Genomic DNA, 15,753 nt, shown 5'->3' on the forward strand with positions numbered 1-15,753 from the left:
CAAAGTGCGCTGTATAGTTGACCGATGCACAGTGACACCATCTGCAGCAAGATGATGCTGCAGCTCTTTGGAGGTGGTTTGTGGATTGTCCTTGACTCTTCTCACCATTCTTCTTCTCTGCCTTTCTGATATTTTTCTTGGCCTGCCACTTCTGGGCTTAACAAGAACTGTCCCTGTGGTCTTCCATTTCCTTACTATGTTCCTCACAGTGGAAACTGACAGGTTAAATCTCTGAGACAACTTTTTGTATCCTTCCCCTGAACAACTATGTTGAACAATCTTTGTTTTCAGATCATTTGAGAGTGGGCTGTCCATGCTCGGCGACCATCAAACTTAATTGAACTTGAATTGTTTTGTAAAGAGGAATGGTCCAAAATCCCTTCATCCAGGAACTGATTAAAAGCTACAGGAAGCGACTAGAGGCAAAAGGAGGAGCTACTAAATATTAATGTCACTTTTCTGTTGAGATGCCCATACTTTTGCACCGGTGAAATTTTGGTTTATTGCATATTGCACATTTTCTGTTAGTACAATAAACCTCATTTCAATCCTGAAATATTACTGTGTCCATCAGTTATTAGATATATCAAACTGAAATGGCTGCTGCAAACACCAAAATATTTAGAACTAAAAATGATTAAGATTAATAGGGGTGCCCAAACTTTTTCATAGGACTGTATGACTCTACAAGGCACTTGAAAACATTTGACTTTGAGAGGGGGCACATTATTGGACTGAGAGAAGAAGGTTTGTTTCGATTAATTGCCTATCATCTAGGCTCTTCTGACCTAGATGTTAAAAGGTGTTGGGAGCAGTAGTTATGTGATGGTATGTAGACATGCCAAACAGGCATGAGCGCGAGAGAAGAAGACAGAGGCGTCGCTGGAGAGTTTTCAAACAGCACAGGGGACGCCCCCAGTATTGTGATAAAACTCAATTACATAGGGAAGAAAGAAGATATTTCTCAGGAATGGCGGTGAGGATCAGAATAATAAAGGTAAGAGAAGAATAGTCTTTCTTAAGGCTATTCCTACGTGTATATAGTTTAAAAAGGGGATTCTAATGATAGAGAATCCCTTTAAAAGCTATCCATTGGATTAGTGATGGTATTAATGTCCCAAGAACAGGGATCCAGTCCCTTGTCTGACCTTCACACATGACCAGAGAGTTGTATAGAGATGTAACGCCTATGCCTGGTCAATGCCCCATACTAACTCCTCCTTGCTGTGTTGACATAGGTGGAGGGAAGATTTAGGGATCTAGGCTCGCCCATATATATATATATATATATATATATATATATATATATATATATACAGTATATATATGTTGTATGTATATATATATATATATATATATACATGTATATATATATATATATATATATATATATATATATATATATTAGATAGATAGATTTAAAGAATTATTTAATGTTGATGTGAAAATCTCAATATATATATGAACGAATATGACACTTTGCATTGCTTGTCCGACCTAGCATAAGGTATAACAAAAATCTAAACCTATATCAATGTATAACATAAATAAAACCACAATTCCAAAAATATAACTGGAATATTAAAAATCTATTTTGAGCCTCAGCCAGATGAATTGCTGCTTTAAAATCATTTTTGCATTATTTTTCCTTGTTTAATTCTGTTGCAGTCAGAGCCATGGGACCGGATACAGAGAAGCCTATGGGGAGATCTAATGGACCGATTCAATTTCCAAAGGATGACGCCACTTAAGCATTAGGACTACAGCAAAGGGAAGGAGAGAGAGAGAGAGCGAGAGACAGAGAGAGAGTGAGAACCCGAGACAGACTGTAGAAAATGATGCAAAATATAAAAATACTGCCATGAGTTCGGTTAGATTCTGGGATCCCATCTTTTGGGAATGGGGGAATGGGATTTAGTGATTTGGGCAAGGGACGATGAGCGAGAAATTGGCCATTAATTTGCAATAAGGCAAATGCAGAGAAGAGGACGTTTCCTATAAGGAGATATGATTATACAATGAGAGGGAGAAACAGAGACTCCACACATCCAGTGAGCAGACTGACAAAGGGCCGCAGACTCCTCCTCTCTCCACCCCCTTAACTCATTCACAAGATAACTGAGAATATCCGCATTCACAAAACAGAGTGTCACAGATCAGCACCACCTCACACAGCAGAGATGTACACAGGGAGGGAGCCAAGAAGACGTCTCTAGACTCATCTCATGCACGACCCTATATATTTATTGACATTCCGCTCTTTACAGAAGACATCCTTTAAACCAAAGCCATAGCTGCGGATTTTACTGAAAGACTCAGTGATGCAGCTCCAGTCCTGGAACTATGCCTTGCTAAGCTTTGCCTACATTTGCCTATAGCATTTCTGTTGCTATCCGCATACAATGTGCATGTTTGTGCGTCTGCTGGCGCTGCATTTTGGGGACACACCTTCGTTTCTATAGATCACGATCAAGGAATAGTATCCATTCAGACTTTTTCCATAACTAGGATGCATACAAAGGGCAAGACGGAAAATCAGTAACTACCTGGATCTGGGTGGGGACTATATATACTCAAGCACCATGGACCTAAAGTCTCATATAGGTAAGTTGATGATACGTATCTATATCAACATGCTTCGATTATTTTCCAGTGCTAGAAATGTCAAAATTAGATTTTTCAAAAATTTCAGAAAAAATTCAATTTTGGAGGCAGTGTGGGAATCTGTTGCATGGAATCTCGTATGTCTTCTTCATCTCGGGAAATAAAAATAATTATCGATGTAAGGGAATGCAGTGGACATTAATCCTTTCGGAAAAGGACGTCTTAGGAAGACATTATTCACTCCGAGCACCGTGTAGGGCATCGGAAAAAATATTTATGTGTCGTAAAAGCATCGTATAGATTGGTCATTCCTGCCATTTTTAAGATGGCCGGAGGAATTTTTTAATTTTATCAACAAATTAAAACAATATCGGTTTTAAACTTTTTTTGATTCAAAATACGTTATACCCAATGAAAAAAAAAAAGTATTTAAATTATTATATTGAGAAATTTTTTTGGTCAATTCAACATTATAATAAATAAAAAAGGTAAAAACGAATTAAAAAATCAGATTTTCGGTTTCAGTAAATTTGGTTGCTTAGTTTTTTTGCAGAATTTGGCTTCCTTAAGCCACAATAAATAATGAATTTATGATCCTACATATGAAACCACCCTATAGCTGTTGTCTGTTCCCACTGGTCCGCATAGTCAGTGTAAGTGAGTTCAAATAATTCTGTAGGTTTCCCACTGCAGTCCTATGTAAAGCCAAATAAAACATATCATGATGTTATGATGGATGGGTTACGTCAAATTCCTATATAATAGATACAAAAATTAGATACATTGAAATACTATAGTAAATATACACAAGTGTATATTTATATACCAATATAAGTAGTGATTGTATATAATTATATAATATTAAATGAAACGTGACAATGGTTAACACTAAGGTTCCAGGTGATGGAGGTATTTGTGCTAATACTCAGAGGTGGGTTATAAGTCAATGAAATCAGTACGTTTCATGTATAAGGAATCATCTGGAATCCTAAAATACGAAAATTTAATTGGGATTCTAAAACTTAATATCAATGAAAAGGGAGTTGTCACGAGTCGAAGTGAACCAGGAGACCATGCTTCAATATAGGGTTACTGGTTCTGGTAACCTTGGCTAAATCACATTCATCTACCGGTATAGGACGGTGACTTCTTAAGTTTCTTGCCATTTACGTCCCAATATAAAAGGTCCTGTACCATTTTTAGTCTCAGTTGTGCAAAGGTGTAGACCTTGCTCTCATAATCTGGGTGGTGGTGGTGATGGGGTACCTGTCAAGGACAATCTTCCCTGAAAGGTTTCTGTAATATTCCTTAATCTATGTCCATTATTGATATATCATATTTCTTATTATATCTACATTAGAAAAGACAGGGATACTTTAACACACCTTAGGCCCATCGACACGACTTGAGCCAATGAACTTGCATTGGGCCTATGAACAAGCCCTTGGGCCTACAGTATAAACATGTCCTAGGCATATGAACGTGGTTGAGTCTATGGATATGTCTATCGCTTAGCATTATCACTAGATATTGTGTATGTATATATATCTTTCCATAGATTGACTATCCAGCTCCATAGTATTAATACAACCCTGTTTGATCACATTTACCTAATATATATAAGTAGAGCCTGAAACCAGATATTAATATGTATCCCGAAGTTCCTTAAGGAGTCAAGAGTTTTTGAAGATATATCATGACATCTTTCTTTAGTCACTGCATTGGTACAGGAGCTATATATTCAGCATTAGTTTATATCTGTACTGGAACTCAATGAGTATTTGCATTCACTTGCTATTCAGGTTGACAAATCCTAATTTTTATAATAGACCTATAACAATGGGATTAACCTTCAGATACCTTCAGAAGTAATATGTGACTTAGAAGCAGTAGAAGCAATAGACCTGAGCCCCCATTTGGAGGCCAACATTTTGTTCCTGCATTGTGGGGTATCTGGTTATAAGGTGTGTGTGTGTGTGTGTGTGGGGGGGGGGTAATTTTATTGCCCTTCCCATGACTCCATTATGCTCAACTACCTCTATTAGAATTGTCCTCCATTTCCCGGATACATGACAGCCGGAGCACAAACCATCATCAAGTCATGTTTCAGATGTGGAGCCCAACACTGCAGATCTATTGTGATGCAATTCACCTTCAGATACCTTCAGAATATATGTGTGAATATGCAGCAATAGATATGATGGGTCAATTCTGTGCTAGACTCAAACCAAGACTGCGACCAATCTTTATCCTATTCTGAAGGTAATATTGTCCTCCACTGGATGGTAATGTTTTCCACATGACAATGGCATCTGGTCTATTACTGGATTTCCGGTTCTTAATCTCATCACATTGTAATGGAGTATCTATTGTCCTCCATGATTGAATCTACGGATACCCTATCATGCTGCAACTATTACTGTCTCCTATAATTTTCATAGACAGCTCGGTGTTGACCAGCCATCTGTCATAAAAAGCAAGCTCCTTTGCAATGAAGGGGATCAGACTTGGCCTTTTACCAAAACATTGCACCAATAGACATCTTCATTTGGAGAACATTGGAAGAGCTATTTCTCTGTAAATCTATAGGGGCCTGTAGTACTAGTCAGGTGCAAGTTGTAGACCAGAGTATAAGAGGGGGTCTTCCTGATTTATTACCACTTTATATGTCAAGTGTGTTATTTTTTTTGGGAACCTTGTGTTTCCCCTGTGGACATTAACATCAATAGATGTGCCCATTACCGAAGGTATGAGTTGTTACAATTGGTTCTTAGTTAGGTTTGACCCATGCATTGGTCCATAGACACTTAAGGTGCATGGTGCACGGTTCAGCACCAATCTTACAGAGCTAACTATTTTCGACAATCACTGGTTTATGGGTATTTTTTGTCATCCTATGGATCAACATAAAATGTAGAATTGGATGGGCTTATGGTAAAGTTGCATTGGAGTGCCCAATGCAAAGTGCCATGCAAATATTGCAACCAATATAAGGGCAACTCGTTGTCACTGTGGAATTTGTTGAATTCTATACATTCATGTGATAGTTATAATGTATTATTCTTTTTGTGCTAGTTACAGACCAGGGTCAGACTGGCCCACCAGAATACCAGAAGGCTCCAAGGGTCCTTCAGGAGACAATCAACTGGTGCTGAGTTTAAGTAGAACAAGGTCTGGTTGGTCTACTAGAGTAGTAGAAGAACCCAAAGGTCTAGCAAGAGACAACCATATAGAGTCTAGCCCAGAATAGCTGCGGGGTAAAATGTCTAGCAATGGTGTTAAGGTCAGGGTCAATAAGTTGCCACTAGTGACTGTTTCTTATGGGTTGATTCACAATAAAGATAGTAATGAAATGAATACTAGACATGCTCAGGTTCTGAATATATGGTGGGTATGTCATCAGTATAATATTGTCTGGTGGGCCCAAGCGACCCAGGTTTAATGCTGCCTGGCACTGGGTTCAAATTGTGCCAACATCGTATATAGGAAGTGTAATTCAATACATTTAGCAATGTAATAATGTATATCTACTGTCTTGGAGTGTCCATACGAAATCTGTCTCAAATACATCTTTGGCCCTAATCATTGAGAGTTGATAGTAAGGTATGGGCCAAGGGGCTCAGAAGTCCCATGACCCAATGTATTAAGTCATATGTCTAGATGATGATATGCATGTAGGTAAAGCAACATTGTTAGCAAGACTAGGGAACTTACAGTTACTCCAAATATGCACTTTACTGGACCACATAGAAAGCAGGTTTTTTCCCCAGAAAATTATGCAAAGAAGACCCCTTCAAATGCCCAAAGTCACTCTATGTAGTCATTGGTGTACCTGCAGTACAGTAGAGGTCAACTGAGCAGGCCAACTGTGATGTCCATGATGGAAAGGGGTTCAAGGCCACCCTCTCTTCTACATTAGCAGATAAGGGAAATGCAGCCATAGGACCACAATATGGGAAAGAAGATGAGCACACCCCATTCTCTCCTGTTATAAGAAAGACATGGCAAAATGTCCGAGCGCCATAAGGGAACCCATATTGTATTGCCAAATGGCCCACTTTACTCAATGTTTTTCCCTGTAAATAAGTTTAATCAAAAAGTGAATTATGTTGAACTGAAATGGCCCATAATGGTAAACCGAGGCACAGTAGCTGTACAGTACCGTGCAAATGTGACCTTTGCCCTTTGGAGTAGGAATCCTGGAAGTCATGATATGGCCCTGACCTCAGCATCATTCAGTCTGTCTGGGATGACCTGAAGAGACAGAAGGATTGGAGCAAGTCTACACCCACAGAGGATCTGTGCTTAGCTCTTCACGACATTTGGAACAACCTCCCATGCCAATTCTCATAAATACCGTCTGCAAGTGTATAAAGAAGAATTGATGGGATGCAAAGGGCAAAGGTCACACCAAATATTTGTGACGGGATTTAGATTCCTCTTTTCTTCATTCATTTCATTTTCTTAATTGACAAAAATAAACTATTATCACTTCCATTTTTGAAATATTGTTATTTCATAGTATTTTCTTACCCCTGCCTGAAACTTTAGCACAATACTGTATATTTTATGTATACCTCTAAACCCGAGTTTTGTCTGGTTTAGTGATACTTACCTCACCCCTGCTGTTCTTATTTCTTTTCCTCTGTTTGAGGTCAATGGGTGGCAAGACAAGGTGGTGCAGGAAAGCACTATTACCAATGGTCTGCTTCAATAACCTTGAAAAGAGGCGCCAGGCTAGGTTTTATGAAAAACATTACATCCTGGGGGTGAAGATAATACCATTACCATGCGCCTTGTGTACTGTAATATTTCTTAAAGCGTACCACCAGCTATAAACAACATTTCATAAATGAATAATAAGAAGGAATATAAGAAACTTTCTAATATATCTTATTAAGAAGATGTATTTCCTTCTCCACTTATTACGCTGTTCTCCTGTTACTTATCTTGAATATGACCACTAGTTTACAGTCTCACAAATAGAGCCCTATGGAGCAGGAAGGGGTGGAGTGGGACTCCCCTGCTGGTTAATTTATTTATTGATTGCCTTATTCTATGTACTAGCAGCCTCTTATCTACAAACTTAGCAGTACTAAAAGTGTATCAGAGCATAGGAGCAACAATTATTGTCTTTTCTATCCCCTCCCCTCTTCATAGACTACTATGGAGACAGTAACTGCCTAAAAAGTGAAGAAACATATTTCTTTAATAAAATATATTACAAAGTTTCTTATATTAACCTGTACTATTCATTTGATTATAGATATAGGTACGCTTTACACTTATTTGTTCTCAGGAGGGCGGTATAACTATTACTTTTTTAGATTAAGATCCTTCAAGACAAAACCTTAAATTCTTACCTACTGCACATCCATAATGTTCTGGATTTTGTCTACATTTACAGTGTGCCTATAGATATGATCCCTGTCAAGTTTCTCAAATTAGAAAAGCTAGGTTAAATGATTTCTACGGTATAGATATAATTAATATGATGGTGCTGTTTGATACATATGTATAATTCTGAGGACATCTTAGCTGATGAAATCCATCTATTCAATGTTGAACATTGAAGAGTCTGTCTCCTGAAGACAAGTGTCTTCTATATGCCACCCTTTCTGAATCAGAGTGAGCTACTTCCGGTTGGTCTGGCCATCTGGTCATGTTAACAAATGGACATCATATTCTACGACCTATGGATTGGTCTTTTGCAGCTTTCCTTAGTAATAGGCCAGGGGTTTCTCAATCAAATCCTGCCAAGCCACTGATCATTGGGCTGGTTATAAAGCATAACAAGAATCTTTTGATTTTCTGGCAGCATTTGTGACATTTATACATTTTGGCTCCTTTCGTTGAAATCCTACACTCCTTTATTCTTTCTTTTGCTCCTCTATTGAGCTCTGTACGTTACTTTTCACTAGAGTATAGGAATACAATGCAAAGAATATGAGGTTGGCTGGATCATTTCAAACATATCTTGGGTATTATAAACCCTAGAACAGTGTTTCTGTTGTCATGTCAATGAAAAAATCTCTGCTTTTGTATGACACCAAGATTGCAGTTCTATCTATATTACTTGCTGAAAGCACCATCAGGATTGTCAAAATATAACTAGGTACTTAACATGACCCTCCCGCCACATCTTCCCTGCATTACACAAGGGGCTGTGTCCATACTCCTAGTGAAAGCAAGGACAAGAATAAAGAAATGCAGGATTTCACACAAAGGATAATACAGTATAGTTATAAAATGTATTATTGACAAAAAATTGACTTAAAAATTTGTCTGAAAGTAAGTTATGCTTTAATCTATATAGGGGCTATTACGATAAGACAACTTTTTTCTTACTGTAAAAATAAAATTACATGACACAATGTTATTATAAATCTACAAAATTGTTTTATAAATTTGGATGCAGTAGCTCCATATCATGCAAATCTGGGGTCGTGATATTTTTTCTTTTCTCATTTTTGCTAACAGTGCTTTTGCACAATATAAGGTTTCTTTCTTAATTGTAGAGAAACATATCCTGGCCATTAAAATATTCTATAATGAAAGACAAGAATATTTGACTTATGCATTAGACGGTGTGGTGTAAATGGCATACAGTACAACACATCACTTACTCCACTTGTGTCTCCTGGAAGCCTCTCTGGGGAGTAATGCCTGGAAAAGCAATTAGAGCCACAGTAATAAGGAATAAAGTGGTTTTCTCCAAGCAGACTGCAGTATAGATAAGGTCATGTATTTCCCCTGTGGTCGGAGTTAAGTTAAAACTTTCAGTGAGTGATTTTTAATACACATTATAATCTGGGCTTGTATTAAGGAAATATTGAAATACACCAGCAGCCACCTTGAATGTCCTGCACAGATGACCTATAGAACGTGAGGCATCATTTAGGTATCATATGGGCTTCTATCATTTTTTGCTTTGCTGGTATAAATGGGTCTGTGTTTATGTGCCCTATTAGGAGGTATGGAAATTATATAGGGGACCCCCTGCCTTAATATCCTCTCCATAAGCCAGACTTACCAGGGCCAGTATTACTTAGATGCCTATTAATTTTAATGGGTACAATCTTACTTGTCTATAGATTGCTTTTCGCTTTGGAGGAATCTTTGGTTTGGCTAAAATGAGATAATATACAATATATACAGAGGATAAAATAGAAGTGGTAATAGTTTATTTATGTCAATTAACAAAATAAAGTCAATAAAGAAAAGAGAAATGCAAATCCCATCAATATTTGGTGTGACCTTTGGCCTTCCATCTATTCTTTTGGGTACACTTGCAGTTTTTGAAGGAACTCAACAGGGAGGTTGATCAAAAATCTTGGAGAACTAAGCACAAATCTTCTGTGGATGTAGGCTTGCTACAATCCATCTGTCTCTTCATGTCAGACTGGATGATGTTGAGATCAGGGCTCTTTGGGGGCCGTCCCTTCCAGGACTCCTCCTCCAAAGAGTGCTCACACCAGCTATTGATGGGATTTAGATTTCTCCTATGTTCATTCACTTCGTCTTGCTAATTCTTTTGACTAAATTATTAACACTTCTATCTTGAAAGCATTCTTTACAGCATTTTTCCCATGCCAACCAGTTTTTCCATATCTAAAATTTTGTTCAATATGGTACAAATGGTGGGCACTATGTAATATTTTCTCATTGCCAGTAGGTTCTTATTTTAATATAACATCTAGGGGTTCAGTTGTAGTAGTAATCACTAGGACTTGGACCGTGAGGATGGCCCAAAAGCCAAATAAAATAGGAACATTCTACCTTCTGAAGACCATAAACCAGCCCCGCTCATGTTCAGCTGATATAGGTGCAGAGTTCCACGCAGCATATTTCTCTTGTAGCATTTTGCAGGTCTAATATGTGGGTACTTTGGGCTATGTGTACTGGCCTAAGTTTGACCAAATCTGTTTCTTCCCGGCCAAAACTTTAGAAGTTTTGGAGACAGCAAACAGTCTGGTGGGCCAAGGGTCAAAGGACCCCTGTTTTCTCTGCAGAAAGAGTACCATGTATAGTAGCAGAAATTTATGGCATATCCTATCAAAGGTAAAAGGCCTTGCATCAATTGTAGTATAAGTATGATTTATAGAAACAAAAATGATGATGAATTTGTAAAAGTGAATATGTCACATTAATGTATTGAATTGAATCAACACTATTATAGACTACATGGACAAAAACTAAGTTTGTTTCTTTTCTTTTCTTCAGGATCTTCAGATGTACCTTGATGGCCAATACTACATAAAACCATTAACATCCAAAGAGGGACTTTTGTTGCATAACTACGAGAAAGAATTCTAAAGATCATGGAGAGTTCTACTGGAGACATCCAACAGGTCCTTTCCATAGACCAAATCCGTTCCATCAGGGCCAACAATGATTACGTTGAGCGTCCTACTGTCTCGTTTATGCAAACCTGGTCAAATCCTTCACTTTCCCAACATGCTGCAAAACAAGAGTGGCCTAATGATCACCTGGTGTCCTACAACCACCAGGACCTTCATCGCAGCCAAAGTCATCAACATCAATCGCAACATCTTACCCATGATTTAAGCCATTCCAGTACAATAAGCTCAGTGTCTCGAAGCACCACAGCTTCAGATCAAAGACTACTAACTGGGATAACCCCATCTCAATCAAGACACTCTCTTATGAGGACACAGCCCAAGGATGGAGACCTTAAGCAAGATCAGTTTATCAAAGGATTAATGGAAAAGTCTGATAGGTATATGGGCCACCTCTTTATCTGTGAAGAGTGCGGGCGCTGCATATGCGATGAGTGTACGCAAGTTCGGAAACTTCCTTCGTGTTGGATTTGTGACCAGCGCTGCTTGTGCTCTGCCGAAAATGTAATAGATTATGGAACTTGCCTTTGTTGCATCAAAGGCCTCTTCTACCACTGTTCTTCAGACGACGAGGACAACTGTGCTGATAATCCATGTTCTTGCAGCCAAGGCTCCTGTTGTGCTCGGTGGGCCGTTATGAGCTTCCTCTCTTTCTTCATGCCCTGTCTATGCTGCTATCCTCCTATGAAAGGCTGCCTGTCCATCTGCCAGAAGGGCTACGATAGAGTAAAAAGACCAGGCTGTCGCTGTGAAAATCACACCAACACAGTCTGCAGAAAAATATCCTCCTCTAGTGGCACACCGTTTCCAAGGCCTTTCGATAAACCGGTATGACCTAATAGAGTCCATGGTGGAATTAATCCTACTTCATTATATCCCTGAATTTCCTCTGCTGTCTTCTTCTCTGAAACGCTTGGTGCCAGAGTCAGTGAAAGCCTTACTTAAACCCCACTTGCAATCCAGGAATGTAAGAAAGTTTTAACTGAATGTAATACGGATAAACGATAAAAGAGAAGAATAACAACAACTTTGTAAGTCAACAACTCAAATGCTACGAACAATTTTGGAGATACATCGAGTAAATAATAGGATATAACATGGTGGTCAAGGTGGAAATTATTCGAAGGATCGAAGACGTTACTTAAAGGAAAGCTAAACTTTTTCAAAAAGACTCAAGTATTGGTAACTTATCGAACTTTTTGGGCTTATGGTCAGTTTACCTTGTTGGCAGTGCCGAGGAACTGAACTAGCAACTCAAGTTTGACTTGGAAAGCCTGTGATAAACATGAAAATGTGTGCACTTTAATATAGCAGACATAGCAATTGTAAGAAGAACTATACTTTGTAGACCATAGGGATAGACCGTCAACACGAATCAAACAGGGAAAACAAGATGAATCTTCAGAAGATGTCTGGTTGAAGTAGAATTAATGCCTGGTTACAAACCCACACAATCCAAACTGGGGAGCTACATTTTTTGGATTTTTTTTTTTTTTTTTCAATTCTAGAAAGAAGCTTTTAGCAAACGTATCAACTAGGCAACAATGCATTTTGTCATATATCATAATATGATGTAAACCAAAGAGATATATTTTGCATGGATAGGTTATGTTTCTTTATTGCGCCCTATATTGATATCGTTGTTCATTTGGTTGCCATTTCTTCTCAGGTGGCACTTAAAGCTAAGAAATCTCCATTGCATTGAAACCTTACCGCCAGTGTTTTGTAGGTCTTCTTCAGCAGCGGATTCCTTTGCGTAGCCAACTTTTGATGGGAATTGATATTATATTTCATTAGTTTCCACCGAGTTGTGCATTGTTAAGAAATGATGTACCGTTTTTGGAAAAACAAAAAAGCAACGTACCAACTGCATACAAGTTACCAGACTACCAACTGTTCATGCTGAAGCCTCATTCACTGTATATTGCACTTTGCAAAAATTCCGCAAAAAAAAGTATATATACATATAAAGGTGCTTATATCTACTGATTGTCCATGTATTATGGAGTGTTACATGCAAATTTCTCAAAGTGACCAAGGTTCAAATCTATATACATATATATATATATATATATATATATATATATAAAATCAGGGAGGGGTCAGGAGCTAGATAAATCACATAAGTATAATGCAGACGCCTACATTTTGAAAGAGAATTTCTATTCATCTGGCTCGTAGTTCTTAATTCCAATTTCATCATTTTCCAAATATCTGAGTTGGAAATTCATTCTCCCCCTCACCCAACCAACAAATTATATAATCCAACCCAATCCCAATGGTATATGTCCATAAGCAGCTGGAAAGCGTAAAATTTTTCCTCTCAGATAACCATTTTATTAATTTATTAAGCATATCTGAAATAGTGGTGCTCCGTCTCCTGTGAGGTCAAACCGGCATATTCTATGAAATCTTCAATACTATGGTACCAGTACAAATGTAATTCATAATAACTTGCAGATAACTTACTATTATTCTGACTATACTATATTGGTTCAAGTTGATATCTGATGGTTGGTATGGACGCAACATATCTTTATATTCCATTTTTCATCCTACCTGCTGCTACAGACAATGGAGGCATCCATGACATTATAGAATATTTATGGCAATACACCTATTCATTCACTAAGTGACTAATCTCACTAATTCCTTGTAAAGTGCTGAAAGGTGTGAGTGCTTACTAGTATATATGAGCTAATAGACGTATATGTAAATAGTGGTTTCATATCACTGTGTTATGGTCACACTTTGCCATCCCTAGGACAACTCGATCCTCCTGCAGTTTCTTAAAGTGAACCTAGATCAAATTGGGATTCCTTGGTGATCCAAGTTTGACTCGGTAGAACTGCCTGGGGAAAAAGTTGTGTTTAGAATATGTACCGTTGTGGCCTGAAGAAGTCTGTTACCAAAACCCAGCCTATCCACCCAACCCGTACATAGATAGAATAGGGTCACGTGAAATATACAGTGATTACGCCTTGTGGATCAAAGCCTCCATTGCCGAGATATCTCCTTTTTTGTAGGGTGGGTTCACACCTGCGCCCGGTCTCCGCTTTGTGGGTTTCTGCCTTCTGCTGATAGGAGACTGAAACCCGACAGTCAGTGTCCGCCCATGAGCTCCCATAAGTGTTTTGTGGTCTCCGTGGCCAAGCTGTTTTTTTTTTTACTGGATACAAAGTCCTGTATCTCTGACTTTATGTCCTGTTAAAAGAAAAACGTTTCACTGCGGAGACCAGAAGACGCTCACGGGCGGACACTTTGCAAACCCATTTGGGTTTGAAAAGTGACTGCCGGTTTCCGTCTCCTGTCCAGTTTCTCGAGCAGAAGACGGAAACCTGCAAATCGGAGACCGGGCGCCCTCAATATGCTATTCAGAGCAATTTGGAGTAATGAAGACCTATTGCACCAAAGAGGTAAGTGGAATGGCCCTTGTTGCTCCAAAAAGCTAATTTGTATATTGACAAAAACATCAATATCAAGACGATGGCGGTTCCGATTCCAAAGGGAGAAACACTAACCTATCTATACGATTGGGTTGATATTTGGGGTTCTGGTAACAACTCCCCTTCCCCCCTTCCTTCCCATACTGAATTGATAAGCTGTATTGTCATAACCGGTGACAAGACTTTTTGCCATAATGTTTGTAAGCTTCAAGGAAGAGTATTTACTCCTCCCCTCCGAAGTCAGAAAAACAGGGCATTCAATAAAAAGTCACATGAAGATCATTCGATGATTACAATATAACCAATAATTCGTAACAAGAAATAAATGTATGTAAAATGTCTAAGAAAATATATATTTTTGATCATTTTTTTTTACAAAACGTGAAAATATTAGCATTAAAATTATTTATGAGAATCAGTGTATGCTTTATTGAATAACTGGACCTTGTTAACGTAGGTCTGGGTTGCATGCCTGGTACCCGTGTATCCAATTTGTTAAGCATGAAGGAAAGCGATACAACAGATATCCTATACATAAAAAATTACTGGGAAGGCATTCTTACCAAATAAGCTCCTCTAACCTGTACAAGACGTGGTTCACTTTTGTAGAAAAGAAATATTTTGGGATATATTATAAAATTTTTATCTTATTTCCTGGGGAGATCCCGTATATATGTTCTCTGCTTTTTGTGAGAGAATAAAGTTATATAAAGATGTATATATATATATATATATATATATATATATATATATATATATGTTAGAAATGAATTATTACAGTGGCGAGGATGTCATGCATGGTCTACTGGCACTTACTGAATTTTTCCAAGCTCAAGTGTATTTCCTTACTTACTTATGGAGTATCTTACATTTTCCAAAAATTTTTATTTTCCCCAAAATGTTCCTTATTTAAAGGGATTCAAAATTTTGTCCCTAATATGTAGGAATAGCCTTAAGAAAGGCTATTCGTCTCCTACCTTTAGATGTCTTCTCTGTGCTGCTGTTCAGTAGAAATCGCCGGTATTCACCGGTTTTCGCCGGTATGTAAATGAGTTGTCTCACAGCACTGGGGGCGGGTCCCAGCGCTCAAACAGCACTGGGGGAGTCCCCAATGCTGCAATAGAAGTCTCCAGCGATGCCTCCATCTTCTTCAGGAATGGGTCTTTTTCGCGTCTTCTTCCTGGGGTTGGCTTCAAACTTCTAGGCCTCAGGCCTAGGGCAAAGCCGACTGCGCATGCCCGCCAGCCACAAGAAAATGTCCGCTTAAACAGTATTGTAAGTGGCCATTTTTTTGTGGCCGGTAGGCATATGCAGTTGGCTGCCCGAGGCCTAGAAGTTTGAAG

The 15,753-nt window shown here is 38.4% G+C and overlaps 1 protein-coding gene across 1 annotated transcript; it reads left to right on the forward strand.

The window, feature by feature from the left end:
• Positions 1 to 2,156: 2,156 nt before the first annotated feature.
• Positions 2,157 to 13,036, forward strand: SPRY3 (sprouty RTK signaling antagonist 3). Its single transcript, XM_075258850.1, has 2 exons — positions 2,157 to 2,604; positions 10,828 to 13,036. Exon 2 carries the CDS (start codon positions 10,926 to 10,928, stop codon positions 11,796 to 11,798), a length of 873 nt encoding a protein of 290 aa, XP_075114951.1. The 5' UTR covers positions 2,157 to 2,604; positions 10,828 to 10,925; the 3' UTR covers positions 11,799 to 13,036.
• The last annotated feature ends 2,717 nt before the right edge of the window (positions 13,037 to 15,753 follow it).

The sequence above is a fragment of the Leptodactylus fuscus genome, chromosome 11, assembly GCF_031893055.1.
Source record: "Leptodactylus fuscus isolate aLepFus1 chromosome 11, aLepFus1.hap2, whole genome shotgun sequence".
NCBI lineage: Eukaryota > Metazoa > Chordata > Amphibia > Anura > Leptodactylidae > Leptodactylus > Leptodactylus fuscus.

Coding starts and splice junctions, on each gene's coding strand:
- SPRY3 (XM_075258850.1), top strand. CDS start 10,926: ATGGAGAGTTCTACTGGAGACATCCAACAGGTCCTTTCCATAGACCAA.